Raw genomic sequence first — 25,230 nt, forward strand, 5'->3', positions numbered from 1 at the left:
GATTTATTAAAATAGGTATCATTTCATTTTGAATTATAGCCTAAAATGTATAATGTAGTTCATACATTTCCTCAAATTCTGCTTTAAGTTTCATTTTGATTTAGATGCAGCCTAAATAAATAAAACAGTATAGTTAGAGCACAGTTAGTCAATAGTTTAATGAATACAAAGAAAAGCCTGTCACCACAGTAAAGATGCAGTGTATTAAAAAATTTAATAAACTAAAAATAACTAAAAATAAAGACTATTTTCAGCTTTGATGTTACTCCAAATTTCATCACGACCGACATGAATGATGGTCAAAACCAAAATAAAATGTGATTTGCAAAATGTATGAATTTCCAAATTATTTGCATATGAAACTAGGTAATAAGAATAATGATAATGATACTTATCATGAAACAAAAAACATTTTATATTTATTTTATTTATTATTTATTCTTTTTTTTTGTAAATTTTTGCCCCTAAATTGAGACTACTCAAATCCCTATTACTGCATTCCTTTTGGGGTACGTTGACGTACAATAACAAAGTACAAAAAGCCTGTATACATAAAGGTGAAACATTGACACGGGCCTAGATTAACGTAACGTCCTTAAGAGAAAAGAAGTGAAAAGAAAAACATAAATAATTGTTTAACAAAGAAAATGTACAATGATTGTGGTAATACAACAGCACGTAAAACCAGAAAAAAAACGAATAAATAACTAAATAAATAAGCGCCGTCGTCATGACGTATGACGCATGAAAGTGCAGTGACGGTCGACAGTTTTCCCTCCTCGCTGACACGAAGCTATCTGGTGGCGTCGATGTTTCGCTAAAGACACCTTTATCGCTGAATATTTCGGACTGCGAAGCTTTAGCAGTTTTGGAGGAAGGCCGATAAAGAAACCGAACAGCCATAACAACGTTGTTAAAGGTAAACGTGCCTGAAAGTACAGTTATTCTTTGTCTGCCTTGCTGTTGTTTTGCTAACGTTTACGTAGCAACGCTAAGTAGTTAGCGGGAGAGCTAGGTAGCTAACGTTAGCTTGACGCACGTAGCTTCTAAACAGTAATTGTCGGTAACACAGTAAATGTTCGATATTAGTCCGACTTTATGTGGGTATAAAACCTGACACTGTTCGCCATTAAGTAGCAGGTCTTGGGTCGTTGATAGTTCGGGTTATGCGATGGGTTCGTTGAGCTAACATAGTTAGCTGAGGCGGAAATAATGCTACGGCTATGTCGGTTTTGGTTCTTGGTTTATAACTGGTCTCATCTGGCCCTGGCTCGTCAAAAGACGGGCCGGGCTTCCAACATTTCAAACTCACCCAATCTACAGGGGCTGATAGGTTACGTTGTGTTTTGGTTCAACAGATCTAGCTGATGTCACAGCCCTGTTAGCTGCACGTGGAGTGAGGAGTCTTGGTTAACGTTGTCTCCGGCGGTACATATCAGGTCTGAGGGTCCGAGCTTCACCTGGAAACTGTGTCGTGTTTAAGTTTCAGTTGATCGATTTCCACCCGAGTCAGTCGCCGTAAAACCGCTGCTCGTTGGCTACAAACTGCTGTGAAAAGTAACGAAGTAACTTATACGCTACTCGATTATTTCCGTTTTACGCTACTTTAAACTTGCACGTCACTATATTTCAAGTGATGGTTGCAGCTCCAGTTCAGTTTGAGTTAAATAATCTTTCTTTAATCTTAAACTCTGTAATGTAGGAAGATTTAGCGTCTGTCTCCCATTATGGGCTTATTAACAACAATATGATTTTTAGTAAAGTGGCAGTTGTGCGAAATGCAAACGGATCCAGTGTTACATTTGACTTTCTTTTCTGGTAGTGTTGGAAACCTGCTGCAGAATATGAACAAAGATGTTGTTATTGTTTCTAAAGTGAATCTTTGTCTTTGTTTTCAGGCAGAAGACTTATGCAGTCCTGCTAGCAGGGCAAGATGTTCAACAAGTCATTTGGTACTCCCTTTGGTGGAGGGACGGGGGGATTTGGCAACGCATCGACCTTTGGACAGCAAAGTAAGTTGCTTTATTTATTTCTTTAAACCTTTTTTTAAATGAAACCCATAGTAGCACCAAGACGACTTGACGACCTGTTGAAGTTTCATTTCATACAGCGAAGCCTGAATCTCAAACAGAATTCCAACATCAACCAAGACGTCCAGAAACTTTTACTGCTCATGTTGTTCTTAAATCAGTACAAAGTATTGGAAATGAGAAAGCATGAGAAAGGAAGTATCATGTACTCATGTGCTTTAAAAAAAAAAAGTTACGGTGAGGTGAATTTGACATTTTCCTTTTAGGTGATCTCATTCAGCCCTTTAGTGGTAACTTTCATCGGGTTTCTGATAAGGTGAACCGACCAAACATCTTGATCTAGTCTGTTGGTACAGTCTGAGAGAGTCTCAGTATCCTAGGATTAATTCCTGGTGACTGAAGTTGTAGCAGGTGATGTAAAGCATCAATCAGTGTCACGTCAAACTGTCCTCACATAAACTGTGTATCTGCAGATACGGGCTTTGGGACGACGGGGGGCTTTGGGACATCTGCATTTGGGACGACCAGCAACACTGGAGGACTGTTTGGCTCCACACAGAATAAACCTGGTTTGTCAGCTCTAGTCTCATTTGCTCTTGTTAGAAACAGCCAGATGTTTATATCATTCCTTTGTAGAGAGTCTCAGTCCTGCACATGTGAGCTCTTTCGGTCTGGGGAAACTTCACCTGCTGAGATGATATCTTAAAGCTCTAGCACTGCATGTTTTAGGGCCAGAATACATTTCTGAATACTGCTCCATTAGGAATTCTCAGGTGCTCTGGGACCTCTTAGGTGCTCTGTGATCTCTCAGGTGCTCTGGGACAGGTCTGCTTACTGTCCAGAACTCAAACTAAGCGTGAAGAAGCCACATTCAGTTTTCATGCTCCATGTATCTGAACAAACGTCCAAAAAACTTGAGGTCTCTCACAGCTCTCCACTCTTCTAAATCAGAGCTGAAGATTTTTCATTTAAGACTATTTATTCATATCTTGCATGGAACTGTAGCTGCACTGTAATTCTTATATTGTTTATTATTGATTTTATTCTTTTTTTTTTTTTCTTTTAATCTTCTATATAACTTTGTTTGGATCCATTTAAATCCTCTTCATGTGTCTTTTCTGTATTGCCTTGTGTGTCCTTTATTTCTTGTCTTAATTCCTTCTCTGGCCTATGTAAAGTGCTTTCAATTGCCTTGTTGTCAAAAGGTGATATAAAAGAAGTAGTTGTTTTGAAATGGGGAAAATCTTTAAAGATGTAGATATTAACACTAATCTGCTCCATTTGCTTTCATCCAGGCGGTCTGTTCGGGTCCAGTACGTTCAGCCAGCCGCCGACTTCCTCCACCAGCACCGGCTTTGGTTTTGGTGCAGCTAGTGGCACCTCCACCAGCTTGTTTGGCAACACTGGAACAGGCACCAGCGGCGGGCTCTTCTCCCAGCAGAACAATGCTTTCGGTGCCAACAAACCCACGTCTTTCGGAAGTGAGAACCCTCCAAACTTGACTTTTTTGGTGTAAAATTCACACCTTTATGGGTTTCCTTAGTCTGTCAGAAAGATCAGAAATAACAACCTGCTTCTGGATTTGTCAAGTAGGAAAAATGCTCTAAAGAAGTCTGACTCCTCTTTTGTCCTCCAGGCTTCGGGACGAGCACCAGCAGTGGCGGCGGCTTGTTTGGTTCCACCAACACCGCCTCCAACCCCTTCGGTGGAACAAACTCCCTGTTTGGAGGCTCAGGGTTCTCTGCCACACAGCAGCCAGGAACAACCGTAAAATTCAACGTGAGTAAATCAGGTGCTGAAATCTGGGGAAATGAAGTGCATTCTGTATTTGTGTCCCAGTTTCTGTGCTACATCCTAACTCAAAGCATGTTTTGAATTTGCTGTGAATTTGCTGTTCACACTGGAAATATAGTATAAAGTTTAGAGAGATTAATCATTTGCCAACTACTTTAATCAAATTATTGTTTTAGTCATTTTTAGACGCCAAATATTTGCTGGTTTCAGCTTCTTATATGTGATGATTTGATGCTTTTTTTTTAGTCATACATCAAGTAAACTGATGTCTTTGGGTTCTGGACTGTTGCTCTGACGATGTCGTGCTGGACTGAAGAAAAATAAAACAATCACTAAAATAACGTAATGATGAATATAGTTGTTTTTTTTTTTTTTAGTTTGCTCTTGATGGGCGCAGTCCTCCCACAATGAAATGCTTAGAGGAGATGGAGGAGCTGCAGCACTTAAAAGAAAAAAAAGAATATAACGTAGATACTGTGTAAAGTTAGTATGTCGTATGGAGATTTAGATTTTAAAGGATTAAAAGAGAACCTGAACTGTCAACCAGCTGCGGAAATAAACAAAATAAGAATATTCACCCTGAAACGTGTGTATTGTCAAACAGAGACCTTAACACTCATTTGTGTTTCTATCCATTACACTTTCCGCCTTCAGCCTCCCACAGGAAGTGACACAATGGTGAAAGCTGGTGTGACCACTAGCATCAACACCAAGCACCAGTGCATCACAGCCATGAAGGAGTATGAGAACAAATCTCTGGAGGTGAGTTTGTAGGTCGACACACATACCAGCTGCTGCTTTTAGGGATTCAGTCAGAACCATCAGACCTGCAGCAAAAGCCACTGCTGCTACAGGAGCTATGGGCAAGTTTTAAGCTGTAATAATTATATCATTTGGCATTTTTTAATGAGGAAAATATAAAATTCTAGGAAGTTATAAATGTGATATTATGATAATTGATAATTCTAGGCCAGAGCTTGTCTACTAGTTGTCAGTCATACTTTGGTTGCTAGGACAGTGAAGAGGTATTCAGTTATCAGCTCTTTAAAAGTCCTAAGTTTCAGTCGGTGGACCTGCAGAAACCATGTGGTGACTTGGAGGGGTTCTTGGAAAGCTTTGGGTTTTTAACATTCTGATCTGATTTTTGTTGCTTTCTGTTTTTCTCTCATCTGCTTCCCTGCAGGAGCTGAGGTTGGAGGACTACCAAGCGGGCAGGAAAGGCCCGACCAACCAGATGGCTGCAGGGACAGGCAGTCTGTTTGGTTCAGCCACAGCCACATCCAGTGCCGCCACCGGTCTGTTTGGCTCCACAGCCCCCAACACCAGCTTCTCCTTCGGACAGAACAAGAGCACTTTCGGAGCTCGTAAGTGGTGACGACAACAGTAGCTGTTAATGTATTTAATTCAGCCTGAGGTCAGCATCTCATCACAATGATCCAGAGTCAGTTCAACCATCTGAGGCAAAACTTCCCAACAATAGTTTTCGACCCCTCAACCAAAAATGAGAAGTGCTAATTAGAGGTACTGAAAGAGACATGCTTTGTGTTTGTCTTCTCTCTAGCAGCGACTGGTGGTTTTGGTGCTACCACAGGTGGTCTGTTCGGCCAGCCGACCCAGCAACAAGCCGGCAGCCTCTTCAAGCCGTTCGGTCAAACCACCACCACACAGAACACTGGCTTCTCCTTTGGCAACACCAACACTATGGGACAGGCCAACACCAGCACCATGGTGAGTTTAACAAGTTCAACAGCTCAATAAGCTGAAAGGTGATGATACATCAGTGTTGTGTTCACTGGGGAGGCAGATCTCACAATTCAACTTCCTCAATGGTTTTTAAAAGTTTGAGTGAGAATGTTTCGATGTTTGCTCACAACGGTCCTCTCCTGTCTTTCAGGGTTTGTTTGGGAACACAGCAGCTTCTCAGGCGGGCGGGTTATTTGGCGCCGCCCAGACCAGCACCGCCACTGGGTTTGGAACGGGCACTGGGCTGTTTGGGCAACCCAACACTGGATTTGGAAATGTTGGAACACAGGTACAAAGTAAACCAGGGATAATTTGAAATGGGACAAATTTATTTATCATATAAGAGGCAATAATTACTTCATTAGAACTGAACTGAAACTTCAGCTTAATGTAACACACAGATTCAGTTTGGGATGATTCATCACAAGTGTATTCTGTAAAAAGGAGGCCATTATTTAGGCCCCAGTGATAAAATGAAAGAGATATGTACTAACCCGTCCCGTCACAATATCAAAAAAAAAAAAATTTTTTTTTCTTTGTAAAGCTTCACACAGCGATTTGGTTCATTCAGCCCCTCCTTGCACTGCTCTCTTACAAAGATTTTACTGTTTTCTGTCTCTTTCCGGCCCTCTCTGTGTGCCTGTCATTCAAGGTGCTCATGAGAGCGTGCTGCGTGTGTGTGTTCCAGGACTAAGTTCACTGACCAATCACAATATGTAATCAACCCGGTGAGGGTAGGGGCAGTTAAAATATTTCTAGTGGTGCAAAAAGAATCTTAATCTAAACTTTTAAAAGGAGTAAACTTTGGCAGGCTGAGGGCAGCTCAGTTTCTTCCACTAATAGAAAATAACATTGAAAATTTTGTGTGAAGACTAAATCATTGTAAATAGATTTAAATTTTACTGTTTGTGTGTTTCTCTTACAGCAGAGTTTATTCGGAAATAAGACGGCGGGGTTCGGCACCACCACCACCAGCGCCCCATCCTTCGGCACCGGCACCGGCCTCTTTGGCAACAAGCCTGCCCTCACACTGGGAACTGGAACCAACACTTCCACCTTCGGTAAGTCAGTAAAACACTTTTATAGTACCTCTCAGGGTACCCATGGCAACGGCAACGCTTCAGGCAACAGTGAGTCTCATTGATAATCGATGTTGTTGCTTTGGTGCAAGGTTTTGGTGCGAACCCTGCTGCAGGGAGTCTGTTCGGGAACAAGCCGGCCACTGGAGGTCTGGGGACCGGACTGGGAACCAGCTTCGGAACAGGTAACACAGGAACTTGGCATCAGGAAGGATTAACAGACAGGTGATGATTCAGTGTTAAGGCCAGGGTGTGAATATAAGAAAAAGGAAAATACTTTATAGGTAATGTAATTTTCATGACACTTCACTAGTGGAGCTGAAATGGTTTGTCAACAGAAAATTCTTCTGCAACTATCAACATATCAAACATTCACTGGTTCCAGCTTCTTACTCATTTATTTAGGACCGTTGGTTGGACAGAACAAGCAGTTTGAATTCAGTTGAACAGCGTTTGGGGCAGTTAGAGATTATTTTCATCATAGATTATTCTGTTAGTTTTTTATTTAATTGTTTAGTGTCAGAAAATTTCTCAGACCCCAAGTTGATGTTGTCAAGTTTCTCATTTGTTCCAAACAGCCTGAAGTTATTTAGTTTACAACAACGAAAAACAGAAGCACAACAAATTCTCACGTCTGAAATCAATGAGCAAATTTTTAGAATTTTCCCTCCTAGCAACTTAAACTGACAATAGCGATTAATTTTCTGACAAACAATTAATCCGTGGTCATTAATATTATAGTTGTATTTGTTTGTGTACTAGTTTCCTGTGTCATCTTTAATAACAAGCCGTCATGGCTGATTGAAATAGAGAAGACGTTTTCAAACTAAAGCACCGAAGAGCTGAACCTGTTGTGAAAGTGTAGTATTACAGGCTGAGGATCAGCTGGACATGTATTAAAACAAAGCTGTGTGTTCAGCAGTGGGCACCGGACAGCCGTCTCTGTTTGGCAATAACCAGAACAAACTGGGCACCACACTGGGAACGATGGGAACGTTCGGAGCGACTGGATTCAGCAGTGGAGCCAGCACCCTGGGCTTCGGAGCTCCACAACAACCCGTCGGTGAGCCCTCAGTGTCTGTGGCGTGTTTGACCTCCGTCCCCCAGGAGATGGGGCGGTGATGGAACCGTATGTTTTGATGTGTTTTGTTTTTCCTCCTCCAGCACTCACTGATCCGAGCGCAGCGGCCGCCCAGCAGGCCATGCTTCAGCAGCAGCTCAGTGTTCTGGCGTATTCACCGTACGGTGACTCACCACTGTTCAGAAACCCGCTGTCAGACCCCAAGAAGAAAGAGGAGGTGAGAGTCTGCTCCTTTATTCGGCGTGTTTTTGTTGCTTCTCCTCTGCTTTTGTTGACACTGTTGGTGTTATGAATACTCAACACAGATTCACCTGCAGTTCACTTTTTTTAACTTCACCTTTATTAAATCAAGATGCTCTTTAATGGTCATACATTAACAACTTCTCTATTTTGTCAGCGTCTGAAACCAACCAATCCGACAGCACAGAAGGCTCTGACCACGCCCACCCACTACAAGCTGACCCCTCGACCTGCAACCAGGGTCCGTCCCAAAGCGCTGACATCATCTGGCTCGTCCAAGTCGCAGCTGTTTGACGGCCTGGATGATGACGAGCCCTCGCTCACCAGTGGAGCCTTCATACCCAGGTACCCATCAGCCAACACTACCTGTACCATTGCATGGCAACGTGGGCCCCTGGGCAAAGACTAGTAAAAGGCCCCCCACCCCTCCTATGTATGAATTCCCTACTGAAACGTCTGTGTGGCTTTTTTTTCCTTCCACGATAGTTTTTCCTTCGTAGTGTTTAACTGGGATCTGGCTTCGGCTCCTGGGTCTGTGCCACATAAGCCCATTCATTAATACACACGGGTCCAAATCAGGTTCATTGATTAAATGTATCACTCGGAATGATTGTTATATACAGCAGGGAAGTATTGACATTCTTTGGTGCAACCATGAAAAAGGTTCTGAATGTTACTCTATGATATTAAAAAGTGTTTAACTTGGTGTGTGTGTTTTATCCACAGGAAGAGCATAAAGAAACTTGTGCTGAAGAACCTGAACAGCAGTCAGTACAGCAGTCAGACGGAGGCGGAGCCGGATGACCTTGCTTCACCCTCAGAGTATCCACAGAACGGACACAGGTCAGGGGTTCAGAATGATCTGTATTTTTAAATCTGCAAAGCAATGAGCAGGTGGAGCAGGTCGTTTATCGTGTCTCAAATATGACACTTGAGTCTTCTTTCAGTTTGTAGGAGAACATTTCCTGAATAGTCTCAAAGTTTGAGATTTTATTTTTAATTTTAGCCACATCACCTTTAAACTGTGATGAGTTTCTGCTAATGCAACTGAACATTTCCTACCACACTCCTATCATCAGATTGTGTTTATATTAATAATACTAGACTAAGTGCAGCAGCTCAAGCTACAGAAAATGTCAGTGAATCAGCACCTAACACTCTAACCACAGGGTGTATTTTAAACCACTGTTTCCATAGCAGAATATTAACTTAAATACTGTCTGCAGCCTTATGGAGGAGGAGGAGGAGCTCAGGGAGCTGGCAGGCCCCAGCAGCCGGGCGGATGACGACCCTGAGGTCACCCAGTTCTACGTCAATCCCATCGCCAAGCCCATCCCACAGGGCCGCACCCAGACCAGCCTGCAAGACACCATCATTGACCTCAACATGCACAAACCAGCCAGGAACGGCCTGGAGGTCAGCAGCGCCAACGTTCTCTCAAACTTGATCTGGATCCTAAATCACGTAGCCTGTAGCTCGATAAACGGGGGTGGTGTTTACACGGGGGATAATGTGACAACAATCCGACCTTTGACATCCGCCTTAATATTCTGCTCAGAGTTGAGATATTCACATATTTAGTTTATACGAACACACGAGAGTCTGTATCATCATCATCATCTTTAAAAACCTCTCGATGCTGAGCTCAAGTTTTCACATGAACAGCAGATAGTTTTGATTTATCAGAGATGGGAAATAAAACACGGGGCAGGTGAAGTCCAGGAGTTTGAATGATGAGGCTGCGACATACAGAGTCAGAGGACAGGTGTGTGTGTTCATTGTATTTATTATATGACTCAGATCTTTAATTTTTTTCTGTCCTCAGCTGAGCAGCGATGACGTGTCGGCATCTCTGGGGGAGGAGTCTCTGCTGGAGGAGAGAGAGGAGGAGCAGCAGGAGGCTCAACAGTCTCCTCACCCAGCGGGTGAGATACAAAATCATGTTGAGATTAAAATCTGTTGTTTTTAAAGGGACAAGGTCAAGAAGGAAACGTAAAACAACATCATCACAACAATAAATAAAAACATCAACAGGGCTGCAACTAACAATTGGTTTTAGTGTCGATACATCTGTTGTCTTGTTGTTTGTTCAGTCCAGGTGTAAATGATTCGACACCACAGGTTGTACAAGAGTTTGTTTTTAAGATCAGAACAACAACAGGATCATCATGTAGCTTCAGCTCATTTCATTCATCCCTGCCAGAGCTGCTGTTCACTGCAGCTCCACTCAGATTAACAAATGCACACGTTATCTGCCTCGGGGTGGTCACACCTTTGCATACAGCTGTGAATAGGAAAAACACAGTTGATCACAGCTGTGTCAGAGACCTGCTGCGAGAGAGACGTGTCAGACCGCACACGTTTAATGGCTGAATTTACACAGAGGTGGAAAACTGTCACAGGCTCCTGCAACAACTGGGCTACAACTGTTATTTTAACTTCCCCCTTTGATATTTTCAACTTTTGTCTCCAACAAGCTGATGGACAGGAAGTCGTGTAACGTCAGTGATCCTTTGTCAAAACACAGTCCTGCATGCCTGTAGCTTTCAGTTTCACATCCACTCTGGTCGACAAAATGTTCTTTAAAAAGTTCAGTATTTTAAAAACCTCCCATAAATTAAACCACAGTTTTTAGATTCAAGTGAGATGAATGAATCACTCTAAATTGCTTTTGTGGTGATTTTTTTTTTTTTTTTTTTTTTTTTTTTTTTTTTTACACATTAGGCAGGAAATCCTGCAGCAGCTGCAGGATGAATCGATCAGTTTCTGTTTTCTGTCTGTCAGGTATCGTCCTGAACCGTGTTGGTTATTACACCATCCCCTCTATGGAGGATCTGGCTGAGATGGTGGATGAAAACGGAGAGTGTGTGGTGGAAAACTTCACCGTCGGCAGGAAAGGTAACACCAACACTCGCTCACCCCCCCGCCTCTTAGTAGCAGCATAGTAGACATCCAGTTTACCTGCCTGGGTAAACTGGAAGGTGACTCATACAGCTTGTTATGTCATGTCCCACGATGCCTGTGAGCTCTGATTGGACAGATGTCTCACTGCTCTGCTCTGATTGGCCCTCGCAGGCTACGGCTCCATCTTCTTCCCCGGCGAGGTGAACGTGACGGGGCTGAACCTCGACGAGATCGTCCACTTCAGACGCAAGGAGGTCATTGTGTACCCTGATGACAAAAACAAGCCGTCAGAGGGGGAGGGGCTTAACAGGTGAGTGAAGCCAGGAACAATCAAGTCAGTCTGTTGTGGGGAAATGTTTTGTGATTGTCAGCTGGTCGGGGGGGCAGGTTTGCCTCAAACTGACCAGTTGTGTGTTGGTCATCCAGCTCCTGTTCTAGTCTGTTTGTCTCTTTGTGCTCGTAGACGGGCCGAGGTGACCTTGGACGGCGTTTGGCCAAACGACAAAACGTCCTGCACTCAGATCAGGAGCCCCGAGCGTCTGACCGACATGAACTACGAGGGTCGGCTGGAGAAGGCCTCTCGTAAACAGGGAGCCCGTTTCCTGGAGTACAGACCCGAGACGGGATCCTGGGTGTTCGAGGTCAGTTACTGCTGCTCCCACAGGTTTCAGATAAATTAGCCTCAGATGGTTTATGTCCGATAACTCGCATTATCTTTTCTTTCTTTGTCACCTGAAGTTCTACGTTGACAGAAGCTGAAAAACACTGAATGACCAGGAGAGTTTTCTCAATCATTAGAGCGAGGCCAATATTTCATCTGATCGAACAACTAACAAGGTTGTTGTGTCACAGCGACGTCCTTCAGAGCTTTTCCACCAGAGATTTAAAACGTCCTGCTCGGCATCTGTCTGTGTCGTTGTAAACTTCTGAATATCAATATCAGTCAACCCTCAGAAATCCAGTATCGGTTCTGCTGTAACTCACAGGAAAGAATAATGTGAATTCAGATGATTTGAATGAGGATGTTTTCTAGAGTTCTGTGGGTCCAAAATGTTGGATTTGATCCAGAAAACATCTAATTCAGATGGGTGAATTTTCTTCAAAAAGTACTCAGGTGGCTTTTCCCAAGTCCTTAGTTTCAAGTTTGCTGTAGTGATGTAAGTTTATTGGTATCCAAGGATACGGTGAGCCAGCTGACACAGAGCGGGTCTGAGGCAGTAAACTGACCCAGAGTGAAGGGCAGGGGGACAGTTACACAGTTGAAGACAAAGGGATAGACAACTGTATTTGCATAGACCTGGGGTTGCAGACATTTAGTCACAGGATAACAAGTTGGAAAGGAGGTTAGAAACAAAAGGTAACGTTCTCTAGAGGTCTTGCAGTGTAACACCTAGGTTCAAGTTATCAAGGGGGTAGGAGGGGCTCTTAGGCCGGATCAGCATATCTACAGGTAAGATGTTGTTAAGACGATGAAGCGTTGGTGATGTAAGAGGGAAGAAGGGGTGTTTCCTTGATGAAAGGATCAAGGGGCCAACTCAGTGGGGTTATAGAGGTGTTCCTAGGTGTCAGCAAGTCTACACTGAAGACTTTATATTCTTCCTCAGTACGCAAAGACAATTAGACCTGATGTGGTGTCTGTGTGTTAATGACCACGACAGCGTGGTGATCTGTCGGTTAATGAGGAGCCACAGCAGGAAAGAGCAGCAATAATCAACTGGACAATAAACAGAGAGACGATATTCATTTTCCAACCAATTACATTTCTGTGAATCAAATTCCAGAAAATAATTATCACTTAATTACTGGATCTTTTATGTAGGTCACCGATGTCTGTCCTGGTTCCTCAGAACCCAGCGGACCTGTGAACACCTGCATCTGCTGTGATGCTGCTCAGGTGTGTCATTATCATGTTGTTCTCAGGTGTGACTGACTCCCCCCCCCCCCCCCCTCTCTCTCAGGTGGCCCATTTCTCCAAATATGGCCTCCAGGACTCTGACGAGGAGGAGGACGTCCCGCCTAAAGCCGACCCCAAGAAGCTGAAGACGATGATGTCACTTCCTCCAACCAGGATGCAGCAGCAACTTCCCCCCTCCCAGCAGCAGGTGGCGCCACAGGCTCAGGTAGAGCAGCCTGCGCCCATCTACACTCATCATCATCATCCTCCTCACTGACACACCTGAGATGATTAAAGGAGCATCCACTCAAACATCTGTCTGTGTACAGCTGTTTGGAGGCAGCAGGTCATTTAATTTGAGTTAGAAGCAGTGATCAGCTGCTAAAAGTGAAAGATGTTGGTGAATTTTTAAATGTGCCTCAGGTCGACGACCACTTTATCTCCGTCAGTGATAAAGGTGCAGTGTGCAGGATTTCAAAGGTGCCTCCTCCTCTCTGGCTCAGCGAGAGAGAGAGAGAGTAAATGAAGAGAGGAGGCAGTGTTGGTCAGAACAAAGCAGCGAATCTGACAAAACGTTATTTTCTAAAGTAGAAGAAGCACTTTATACATCCAGAGATCAGAGACGGAGAGCGATGAGACCAGGGGCCGGTTTCTCACACATCTGGTCTGTCGTGCTGATCCAGTCTTCATGTTGCTCACAGATCAGTCAGACACAAACATTAGACACCTCAGCCCCAGGCTGGCTCAGGTCTGTTTCTCTCTCACTCTTCATCTAAAACGTCTAACTGTTGAATTCTTCCAAAAGACAAACATGTCGCGCTGAGGGTAAACGGAGCTGAGCGGTTTATTACCCAGAAATCATTGTACCACAGTCCGGCTTTAGATAGTCAAGAACTAAACTGCTTTGTGCAGCAGTTCAGACTCAGTCCGTCTGAAGTTTGTTAGATCTAAGTCAGTATTTATGAAACCAGCCCCTGTTCTGTGTCGATAGAGTCCCGCTATAAACCCTCTGCCCAAAGGTCGACGCCCAGAAACGTCCCGAACACGGCAAAATAAGAAAATAAAAAATACAGACAGAGCAGCGGAAAAATCCTGCACATTACACCTTTAATAAAATTTTTATACACAGTGTGTTTTCCAGACATTTAAGTGTTTATACTGCTGACTAACTAGTTAACTAGAAGTTAGGAGTACCGACCCATTAATTATCAGTTCTATATTGATTAGTCAATAATGACTGAATATTTAACATTTCATTACAACAGTAGAATCTGTTCATTTTTTATTTAAATCTGTTACTTTCCATTGATCACTTGGTCTTTAAAATGTCTGTCACATTTTCTCAGAACTAAAGGTTTCATCTGATCAACCTGAAGAAACTTGGTTTATAAAGATATAAAACAGGAAAGCATTTATCCCCTCAAACTAATTGATTAATTTATTAACATTTTCAGCTGTAGTTCAAACCAGACGTCAGTTGTACTGTCTGCTGATGTTCACACTGTCGGTGTTTGTCAGTGTGTGTTTCATCTCCACACCTGAAAGAGCTGAAATGATTCTTCAGACACTTTTATTATCACGAAGTGAACCTTAAAAATCGAGTGTTTTTATTAAAGGGTGACATTTTGTTAAATTACACATGAAGATATTTTATGCAGTTTTGTTGCTGAATGAATGAACAGAGTTTTATCTCAGAATCTGAATGTCTCCACTTTGATCTGTTGGGTTTGTTTCTCATCTTCACTGAAATATTGACAGCTTTTTTCTGATTCTACAGCTGGTTACACACTAACACACACACACACACACACACACGTACACACACACACACACACACACACACACGTACATGTTGGGAAGTGGTCATAGAACATGTTTTGATAGAATAGAAAACATATTTCCACTCATGTTTATGTTGTGAAGCTTTGTGTTCTTCAGGAAGTCAAACTAAGAATGTTTGTGCTGGTGTTTTTACTTTAGTGTATTATAATGAGCATCAACAGCGAACTGCTCTAAATTAAATTCTTCACTGGCGGATTTTAGACTTGAACCTGCTTTAAGACCTGTGGCATAAATTGTACAGATTATTGCAATTAATCAAAGAAATAAAGTTAATGAAGATGATATTTAAGCTCTGGTCTGTAACGTTTGTGTGAAGAACAGTTTCTCTTTGTGGTCATGAAAAATATGGTCAGCTGAAGTGATTAAAGTCTGAGATCAACACCTGTGAGTCCTGAGTATCAGAACCAACGAGAGATACTGTTTTCAGTGTCGTAACATTTGCTGACAGTTTTTAAATTTAGCTTTGTAATGAGTAAACAGCGTAAAAATCAGGACGTTTTTAATCTGGTTCAGAATCTGCATCAAAAACAGAAAAGGATTCACTGACCACAGATCAGCGGTTCATCGATTATCAGGCAACATTTCTCAGCTAATAACTGAAGAGCCGGAGCGAGAAAAAGAATAGATTTAATGGGTCATCAGAGGTTGTTCCATGAACAGTTTATTTTATATCTTTTATATCCTTTAACCTCCACATGATTCATAAAATCAAAGCAGTTTTTCATCATTCACTCTCACCGTGTCTCTGTTTCCAGTCCACCGTCGCCGTGGATCTTCCCAGCGGCGTGGCGGAGCTGGACAGCGACATGGCCGACATTACCCAGAGCTTCCCGGCAGAGAGCATGCTGGGAGGAGAGGAGGACGGTGACCTGCTGGGGGCGGAGATGGACACGACGGGTGGGAAGCTCGGAGGTCTGATGTCTGCAGAGCATGACGGCATCTCTGTGTCCAACCACATAGCGTCAACACTGGGGATCAACCCGCACACCCTCCAGGTGAGAGCCGGAGTCCCCGTCCACAGACAGGAAGTACATCACTTCATCAGGCCGCCGCCAAAATAAAACTACAGAGTCTCATCTCCCTCTGTCGGCAGATCATGAAGGCGTCTCTGTTTGCTGAGGATGAAGAGGAGAGCGACATGTTCCAGGATCAGGGAGCGATGAAGGTCTCCACTGACGTCTCGTCTCCTCGCCTCGTCCTGCCGGGAGCTCAGACTCGACCATCAGGTACGAAACACAAACTTCTGTCCAACCTGTTTTTATCCAGGGGAGTTTCACTGAGAGTCAGACTCTCTCTTGGAGCAGTCGGGGGTTCGGTGATGATGAAGGTGCAGCACACAGGTGTGAAACCTCAAGCTGTGAACACACCAGGATTTAAAACGACAAACTTTAGCATCGATATCTGTTCGGTCCAGTTCCGCCCTGATCAGACGATCTGCTTGAGGAGGCAAAATCAATTTGTGCAAATGTGACGTGTAGAATTAAAACTTGGGTGGAATTTGCCCAGTTGATCAATGGGGGGGGGTCGAGGCTAACGTAGCTAACGTAGCTAATCAGCAGTGTGCTGAAGCTCGTCTACAGCTGTGACAAACTGGGGGAACGTTTTGTCCCGTCAGTGACGGTGTGGAAGTTTCCCCACCAGCTGATGAAAGATGAAAACAGTTCTGTAAACGGTGTGTTCCTGAATACCAAGTTACACCGGTTACCATGGCAACCCTGACCGACGGCTAGCTTCACTCCCTCTTTGATAACAACAAAAACAAAGAGAAACAACTCTCCAGCGAGTCCGGCCGAGACTCTGCAGCCACAGTGGATTATTTTCATTATTGATTAATTTGACTGAAGCTTTTGTGATCAATAAACCTTTAGTCTTTAAAACATGAGCTGATCTGACCCAAAGAGAAATTAATCTTTTTATTACATCAATTTTTCTTGATTGTCAAAAGTATTGATCAAGAATCTTGCTGAATAATTGTCTAATTGTTATTTTCATATTATCTCTCTCTCTCTCTCTCTCTCTCTGTGTCTCTCTCTCTCTTTCTGTCTCTCTCTCTCTCTTTCTGTCTCTCTCTCTCTGTGTCTCTCTCTCTCTCTGTGTCTCTCCCTCTCTTTCTGTCTCTCTCTGTCTCTCTCTCTCTCTCTCTTTACAGTGGGTGGTCTCCTTCAGGCTCGTTTCACCTCTGGCCTCCTCCCTCAGCTCTCAGACTCTCCCCGCCCTTCCTTCCCTCCTCCCCTGTCACGAGCGTCTCCGGCGTTGGTCGAATCCCCCCGGTCATTACACTGGGCGGGATCGGGCCCCGGCCCCTCCTCCTTCCTGCTGCCCCCTCGTACTCAGGAGCCTTCAGTCAGGACGGTTGGCGTCCGGCGGCTGGGCGGCCCCGTCCCAATCAAAGAGTCGGTCACTCTGGGGAAGGTTGGTCCTGTTTGACATCACGTATATAAAACAAACAAAAACAAGGAATTCACTAAACAAATCAATCAACTACATATTTAAGAAAATGTCCTGATGTATCAGAGTTGCTGCAGAGCTTTTCAGAAATTTCACCCAAAACCTCATATTGCTTGTTCACACTGAGCATCAGTTCTGAAATCATTAATATTCACTGTCATGATCATTAACACACTTGATTCAGAAAATCTTGTGTTTCACAGGGAGGTTTGTTGATGGACGCCGGGCTGTTTGTGGGTCGGTCCTTTCGGGTCGGGTGGGGTCCCGGCTGGACGCTGGCGCACTGCGGCCAACGTCTGAGTTCACTCCCCTCCAAACAGCTGGATCACCAAGAACTGAGCAAGACGGACTTCAGCTTCCTGCCGAAACCTGCCAGGAACAAACCGTGAGACGATTTAACAATTTAATGGCCCACGCACATCTCAAAATAACATTTATTTATTTTATCTTTTCCCTGCGTGTGTTTCTAACCACATGGCTTAAAGGGTTAGGGTTTTAGATATTTATTATATATATAATATTCTTGCATACTCTTTTTTAACTTTTGCATTGCAAGAATGGGGCCATACATATATCTATGTATATATATATCTATGTATATATCTAGATATATATCTATGTGTATATATCTATGTATATATATCTATGTATATATGTATATATATATCTAGATATATATCTAGATATATATCTATGTATATATATCTATGTATATATATCTATATATATCTATGTATATATATATATCTATGTATATATATCTATGTATATATCTATGTATATATATCTATATATATCTATGTATATATATCTATGTATATATATCTATGTATATATCTATGTATATATATCTATATATATCTATGTATATATCTCATCAGCTCAATAATAAACGTTTGACAGCAGTAGGATTACGATTATAGACCTTTTCCTTCTGTAACCAGAGCTGTTCCCTGCAGGCTGAAAGAAAGCCCCTATAAGGTGGTGTTGGAGCAGCTGGTGGGTCTGGAGCCTCCAGCTGTGAAGATGATTGAGGAAGAGGAGGATGAAGAGAGCCAGGCGGTGCTGCAGCGCCCCCTGGAGATCTGCCTGGAGCACAGCACCATCAGCACCACGGGTGCCTCGGCCTGCCCGCTGGTCCAGCCGCAGCTCGGCGTGGCGGCGCTGCACAAATACGCCAAGTGGATCACCGAGCTGAATGACAAGCAGGGCGACGCAGACCGTGAGTGATGGAGCGCTCATGGGGGCGTGGCTTAACAGACGGCCCAGTTTATAAATGATTTGTGGAAGTTAGACTCTGGCTAATGCACCTGCTCTCTCCCCTCCAGTCCTCCTGGGGTACTGGGCTGAGGTCTGGACCCTGTGTGAGGCCCTGTGGGGTCGGTTGGGCCCCGCAGACCAGGAGCCAGACATCGAGACTCCCAGCGACTACGAGCAGCAGCTGGAGAGGCGGCGGACCTTCTCGGCCTGGCTGTCGCGCGGCGCCACCTGCAGGGTGGAGGACGAGGTGGCTCTGGCGGGGAAGGGTCGCCACACAGAGGCGATCTTCAGCTACCTGACGGGAAACCGCATCAGTGAGGCGTGTCGACTCGCACAGAAGGAAGGTGAGGAGGAAACGGGAGCTTCCAGACCTCTGATGGTCCTTTCAGAAAAATGTTCCTGGTTGTGTTAACAGCTGCAGCATCTGTCCTGTCAGACTGACACGAGGCAGATGTCTCCATGGTAACCCTACCAGCACTGCTAACATCCAGCTGTCTGTCCCCAGGAGACCACCGTCTGTCCCTGCTGCTGTCTCAGGCCATGGGCTCTCAGTACTGCCGGGACCTGCTGGCCCTGCAGCTCGCCGACTGGAACCGCATGCAGACCGACTGCTACCTGCCGGAGGAACGACTGCGCATCTTCACGCTGCTCGCCGGGAAGCCGGTACGACACGTTTGGTTTGTTTGTGTTAGAGGAGAAAGATGAACTTTAGTTCACAGGACATGGGGACAGTTACTCACGCTGAATGTTTGTGTAATTACAACATAAATCTTCTTCTTTTGTAAAAATGTCTCTTTAAATCATTTAAAATGTGTAAAAGTAAGTGTCTGTACCAGGATTGAATTCACGACTCACAGCTGAGGGTCAGTGTTTTAAAGTGCCACTGATGTGTTTCCTGTCCGTCCCTGCAGGTGTGGCAGTCGTCCGACTCTGTGGTGAACGTGTGCTCTCAGTTGGACTGGAAACGCTGCGTGGCCGTTCACCTCTGGTTCATGTTGCCTCCGACCGCCTCCGTGGCCGACGCCCTCGCCAGATACGAAGCCGCTTTCCAGGTGAGCTGCTGCCTCTCACTCTGCAGTCTTTCTTTTCACATAGAGTTTGTACTTCAGCAAACTTCTCTTTATTCTTTTCACTTCACTTCTTTCACCTGTGTCTGATGGATTAAAGCTAAAATCAACACACACAGAATTTAGTGACCTTCTCCTCCTGTTCATCCTGCAGGGCTCATGTGAGGGGGGGAAGTACGCCTGTGCCCCCATGCCTCCGTACCTGGAGGCGGAGCAGCCGGACATGGACGAGGAGGAGGAGGAGGAAGAGTCTAAACGGCCGCTGTACGACCTGTGCTTCCACCTTCTCAAACTCTACAGTGACAGGTGAAGCAGCTGTCACTCACCTGTCAGGTCCAAACAGGAGCGTGTTGGTCTGTGCAGCAGAGGATTAGTTTGGACCAGACTCACAATCACTGGATCCTATTAAAGCTGAAACAGTCGATTGATTAGTCGTCTGACAGATCACAAGCAATAATTCTGATAAACAATTGAATTATCTTACGAGCAAAAGAAGTTCTGTGGTTTCTTTTGTTTTTGACTTTTCATCCACTAAAACAACAAATCTGAAGGAATCTCAGGAACCTTGTGAAGCTGTTTTATTCTGACATTTTAATTCAGTTTCAATTCTAAATACTTTATTGGTTCCTTAAGGGGCAATTTGAGGCAAACAAAGTAAACGTAGACAACGCCACTCTTTCATGGGCCAAACGATTAATCAGTTTATCAAGGAAGTAACAGTAAGTTGCAGCTGTAGCTGCTACATTTCACTTTATGCTAATGCAGCTTAATCTTCCCACACCTTCAGTTTGTAACAGACAGTTTTAAATCTGACACTGATGAGTAAGATCACCTGTGTGTGCAGACACTACAGCTTGCAGCAGCTGTTGGACCCTCTGAGCGTCACCTGGGAGCGTCTGGACTACCGTCTGAGCTGGCACCTGTGGGGCGTCCTGCAGGCGCTGCACTACAGCCACCTGAGCACCTCGCGGCAGGGACTCCTCCACGCCAGCTACGCCGCACAGCTGGAGAGCGCCGGCCTCTGGCACATGGCCGTCTTCATCCTGCTGCACATCCCCGACCACACGTACGTCACATCTCTTCTGCAGTTACACACTCTGTGAAAATAAACGTTGCTGCGTCAGATGATTCACTGATGTGTGTCTCTCTGTCTTCAGTCAGCGGGAGCGAGCAGTGAGGGAGATGTTGACCCTCCACTGCCCCCTGCAGGAGACGGACGAGTCCGTCCGGAGGGAGCGCTTCCTGACCGAGAGGCTGCTGATCCCGGAGCAGTGGATCCACGAGGCCAAGGCCACCCGAGCCCGACGAGACGCCGACAGACACCAGGAGGCCCTGCACCTGTACCGGGCCGGATACTGGAGCCAGTGTCACCGGCTGCTGATCCAACATCTGGCCTCAGGTGGGTCCTGGGTTTTTAATCATTGTCACATAAACACATAGACCTGCAGCCACATGTACTAAGTGATGGTTCAGTTAGTTTCTAATTGTCCAAGTCAACACTGAAGATTTCCCTGATTTGGAAAAATTGAAAACAAAAATGAGGAGCTTCTTGGGAAAATACAATCTGATATCAGCTGTCAAATAAAAGCAAAAATGAGTTGAAGAAAGAAAAGATCCTTAAACACAGAAGAGAACTGGGTTCAAGTCCTAGAAAAGCTTTTGAATTTAAAACTGTTTGGGCTGTTGGGAGTCCAGAGAGATTATTAGTTTGTATTATTTAAAGTATTCATGGTTCCTCCTGCAGAATGCATCATCAACGACAATCACGACTACCTGCTGGAGTTCCTGGAGGGGCTGGCGGTCCCTGAACACAGCACCACCATCCAGGACTGGGACACTGCAGGGAGAGTTTACCTGGACTACATCAGAGTCATAAAGACTCTGCAGGACATCCAGCAGGTACTGACACTGTTTTCTCTATATCCAAATTGTTTTTTAATGTAAAATCTAAATCTGTGAAGTAAATAATAATTAAAATTACAAATTTCTCTCTGGAATTTAGTGAAGAAGTGAAAAGTAGCATTTTAAAGCTGTCCTTAAACGCAGCACCGATGTGACGCGAGGAGACGGTTTGTGTTGACGTTTGTGTTTCCGTCCTCGCTGACAGATGGAAAACGCCGGCTACGAGCTGGAGCGTCTCTACACCGACGTCACGTCTCTCTGCAGCAGAATCGAACTTCTGCCCTGCAGCACCGCCAGAGACCGCCTCGCCCAATCAGGTAAGAGCTACTCAACCATCGGGTTTAAGCAGATGATGTCCAGAAGAGTCTGCCGCTTTTCCCTCCGACTGAACACAACAGCAGCTGGGTTCACAAGCATACCTGTCCTCTGATTGGCTGAAGTTGGTCTGAGACTCATGTATGTGATTCATATGATTCAGTGCGACTTCCACACATCATTATCTTCAACATCCATCAACCTGCTTAAAAATCATAGAAGAAGAGATGCTCAGCTGTTAATGAGACAGTTCGACTGAGTGGAAACAAATACAGGCTAAAAACAACAAGTTGCAATAAGTTTATTTAAAATAATCTAAGAGAGGGGGGAGGGAGGGAGGGAGGAAGGTCTGGTAGGTGAGAAGCTGCTCTCAGAGGAGGGAGGCGTTCAGGCGAGTCAGGGATTCCGGCGACTGATCTGAGTTCAGAAACTCGTTCAGCACCGAGGAGGCGATGAACAAGTCGTTCATCTGAAGATGGTAGTGAAAGAGACGGCAGCTGAATGAGGGAGGAGGGAAGGTGAGACACCACAAATCAATCAAATCAATCACCATGAGTGGAAACAAGAAACTGTTTAACAAGTTCAACAGAGCAACTTAAAGACATCAGTCTATCGGTGAGCGCAGGTCCAACAGGTGAAATCAGCTGTTGTGGTTTGGTGAGGGTGAAAACCTGCAGACGCTTCCATGACACTAAACCGCCGCTCTGCCTTAACCGCCCCCCCCCCCCCCGCCCCTCCTCCCTCCATGCAGAAATGGCAAAGCGCGTGGCCAACATCCTGCGCGTGGTGCTGAGCCTGCAGCAGGGCGACGCCGCGTCCGACTCCCTCAGCATCCCGCTCGCACAGCTGGCGCCGCACATCACCCGCCTGCCGATGCCGGAGGACTACACGCTGGAGGAGCTGCGAGGCCTCACGCAGTCGTACCTGCGACAGCTCATCGTCAGCCAGTGAGAGCGCAGGACGGCAGACATGTTGTTACATCAGTGAAGGCGTGAAAAGTTGTTTAGGTGTTGTAACTGAGCTGCTCAGACATCATGAAATCCTGACGCAGAAACTTTTTCCAACAACAAAAAGGAGCAAAAAGAAAGAACTTGTAGTTTCTGAGTCTTCGACCGATCGAACCTGCAGCTGCTTCACTTCGGTTCTGGACGTCGTCTGTTTGAATGTTTGTAGAGAACGGGCACAAAGCTTCGACGTGTCATTCCTCACTGTGTGTGTGTGTGTGTGTGTGTGTGTGTGTGTGTGTAAGTGTGTGTGTGAGTGTGTGTTGATCCAAGGGAGTGTTTTAAAACATGATCAACAGTAAACGACACAGAGCGACTCAGAGATCAGACCAGTGACGTTCTGTCAGTTTTAAATCTCACTTTACTTCAGTTGTTTTAGAGCAGTGGTTCCCAAACTAGGGTTGGGGCCCCCGACAGGGTGCATGGGGTCACAAGATGATTGACAGGAAAACAGAAAAAGTTTTGTTTCAAAAAATCTTTATTTTTTCTGTTTTTTGAATTCCTGGATTATTTTACCTCAAAAAAATGATTTAAATATAAAACGGGGGGTAATCACTTTTCTGTAGAACCGGTTCTAACTGGTTAACTTGTTAACTCGTTGACTGGTTAACTTATTAACCGGTTAACTGGTTAACGGAGACATTGTTTTGTTTAAAGGGTTCACAGGTGGAGAAGATTGAGAGTCACTGTTTCAGACATTTGAATCCACTGATTCTGCTGCATCTTGGATCCTACTGGTTTCCATTTATTTCTGTTTGGTGTGAAAAGTCTTGAAACTTACTCATTACATTTATGAATAGAGCTGCAACTAACGATTGTTTTCTTTATAGATTAATCTGTTGATCATTTTCCTGATCGATCGATGACATGTTTAATCTATAAATGTTGAAAAGTGACGGGGACTTCTTCTCAGTTTACTGTCTTATCAAACAGAAGCTGAAGCCAGAGAATATCAAGTAACTGAAACACTTAATTGATCATCCAGTATTAATTTTCTGTTGATTGATTAATCGAGAGCCACATTTGATTTTCACTCTGCAGAAATGAATAGAAACCAATAGAAACCGATAGACGTCTGCAGCAGGAGGAAAAAACTGTCAGTGAAGACGTGAAGCATCTAAAACGTAGAAACACGCTGGTCTGGCTCTTCTTTTTTTTTTTTTTTTTTAAATGATCAGCTGATCACTTTATTTGTTGGCGTTGAGGAAAACATGGAGGTCGGATTAAAATTAGCTTCACACTCATTTTTCAGTTGTTTATTATTTTGAAATGTTCCCCAAACACATCTCCTCTCCAACAACTGAGAGCTCGTTATGTTTTCATTCAAAGATTTGGTTTTATCGTAAGTCAATAAAAATAGCCGTTAGCTTAGCATCTGTTCATCTGTCAATATGTGAATAAAGACGATCTATGTTAATATTAAAGAGCGGCGACGTTGTACAAACGGGTTCGATGTGCACAAAGACGACTCAGAGGAAAACTCAACATGCAAAGTGTAAAATGCCGAATGGTCTATTTTTGTAGATTTCTTGTTTTTCTGTTTGGTTTGAATGTAAATCGAACGTGTGTGTAACCAGAGATAAACAACAACAAACAAACAAGTGGTTGTTTTTTTTTGTTTGTTTTTTTAGTAGCACTTCATCTGAGTTCTTGTTTTCTACCGTGAAGCGTTTCCTTCCAAACGAGTCGCCAACCAGAGATTTCACTGCATGTAATTATATAAATATTGTATATTTTTGAAAATCAAACAGGGAACATCAGGTCATTTTTATCCTCCACCTTTAATTCTTAATAAATTGGATGCATAATGCTTTGGAAAGAAACCCTTCACTTATTGATCAGTTGATTGATTGGTCATTTTGCTTTTGGTTGTCAGTTTGCCAAGAATGTTTTTTGTTTGTTTTTCTCGTTTTTTTCAAAGTAAAATCAGTTTCACTGTTTCTGGACAGGATGCTCCACATGATGTCTGTTATTTCTCCTGTTAAACACAAACTGTGTGTGTATGTACTTTACATGGATGGATACTGCTTTGTGTGTGTGTGTGTGTGTGTGTGTGTGCGCATGTTTACTGATGATTTTGTTGATAATATTTTTTAATAAAGTCAAGTAGAAATAAACAGATATTTGTTCTTTATTTTTCATGTTGTTTCTGGATCTAAAGTCTGACACTGGAGTCCTCGGTAGACGTCGGCACAGGACCGACCCGGCGCCATCAGTGTGTGTTCTGAGTTGTGAACTTCACCGCTGTGTTTTTCACTATTGTTGTATTTTATTCTCTCATTTTTAGAAAGCAGATGTTTCGATCTTCATACACCGTTGAAGTGTGACAGATTCTCAACAGGGTACAAATAAAAGTTAAAGGAAAATGATCGAACAAACTGATTGTCGTTCTGAACTATTTCATTCAAACTTCAGATCTCTTTCTTCGAAATAACCCAGGATGCATCTGGCAGCTTTGTTCTGATGAGGGAAGTAGGCCGATGACCAGGTTGTCTGAAATAACTAAATCTTTTAACAGCATCTTGATGCTGCCACTGATTTTTAATCTGCCATTGGTTTAATTTCTGGTCTAATCTCCAGATGCAAGAAGGGACTTTGAGTTCTTGACTTTGGTTCCTCTGATCTCA

General features: G+C 44.0%; 1 protein-coding gene across 3 annotated transcripts; it reads left to right on the forward strand.

The window, feature by feature from the left end:
* Nucleotides 1-551: 551 nt before the first annotated feature.
* nup98 (nucleoporin 98 and 96 precursor) lies at nt 552-24,724 on the forward strand. Of its 3 annotated transcripts, none has more exons than XM_056397408.1 (35): nt 552-919; nt 1,899-2,012; nt 2,504-2,599; nt 3,326-3,511; nt 3,667-3,809; nt 4,479-4,586; nt 5,008-5,188; nt 5,386-5,552; nt 5,719-5,856; nt 6,496-6,628; nt 6,739-6,831; nt 7,566-7,709; nt 7,811-7,944; nt 8,125-8,312; nt 8,694-8,810; nt 9,194-9,383; nt 9,793-9,892; nt 10,752-10,865; nt 11,043-11,181; nt 11,335-11,512; nt 12,830-12,991; nt 15,363-15,602; nt 15,701-15,833; nt 16,757-17,019; nt 17,259-17,440; nt 18,015-18,277; nt 18,384-18,659; nt 18,821-18,978; nt 19,227-19,367; nt 19,537-19,688; nt 20,227-20,448; nt 20,540-20,781; nt 21,127-21,281; nt 21,490-21,601; nt 22,351-24,724. In XM_056397408.1, the coding sequence occupies exons 2-35, from the start codon at nt 1,934-1,936 to the stop codon at nt 22,548-22,550; spliced, it is 5,529 nt and encodes a 1,842-aa protein (XP_056253383.1). In that variant the 5' UTR covers nt 552-919; nt 1,899-1,933; the 3' UTR covers nt 22,551-24,724. The 3 variants fall into 3 exon arrangements, with proteins under 3 accessions (XP_056253383.1, XP_056253382.1, XP_056253381.1); XM_056397407.1 differs by having other exon boundaries at nt 553-919; nt 6,493-6,628; nt 7,569-7,709; XM_056397406.1 differs by having other exon boundaries at nt 554-919; nt 6,493-6,628.
* The last annotated feature ends 506 nt before the right edge of the window (nt 24,725-25,230 follow it).

This window comes from Seriola aureovittata, chromosome 15 (assembly GCF_021018895.1).
Source record: "Seriola aureovittata isolate HTS-2021-v1 ecotype China chromosome 15, ASM2101889v1, whole genome shotgun sequence".
Classification (NCBI taxonomy): domain Eukaryota; kingdom Metazoa; phylum Chordata; class Actinopteri; order Carangiformes; family Carangidae; genus Seriola; species Seriola aureovittata.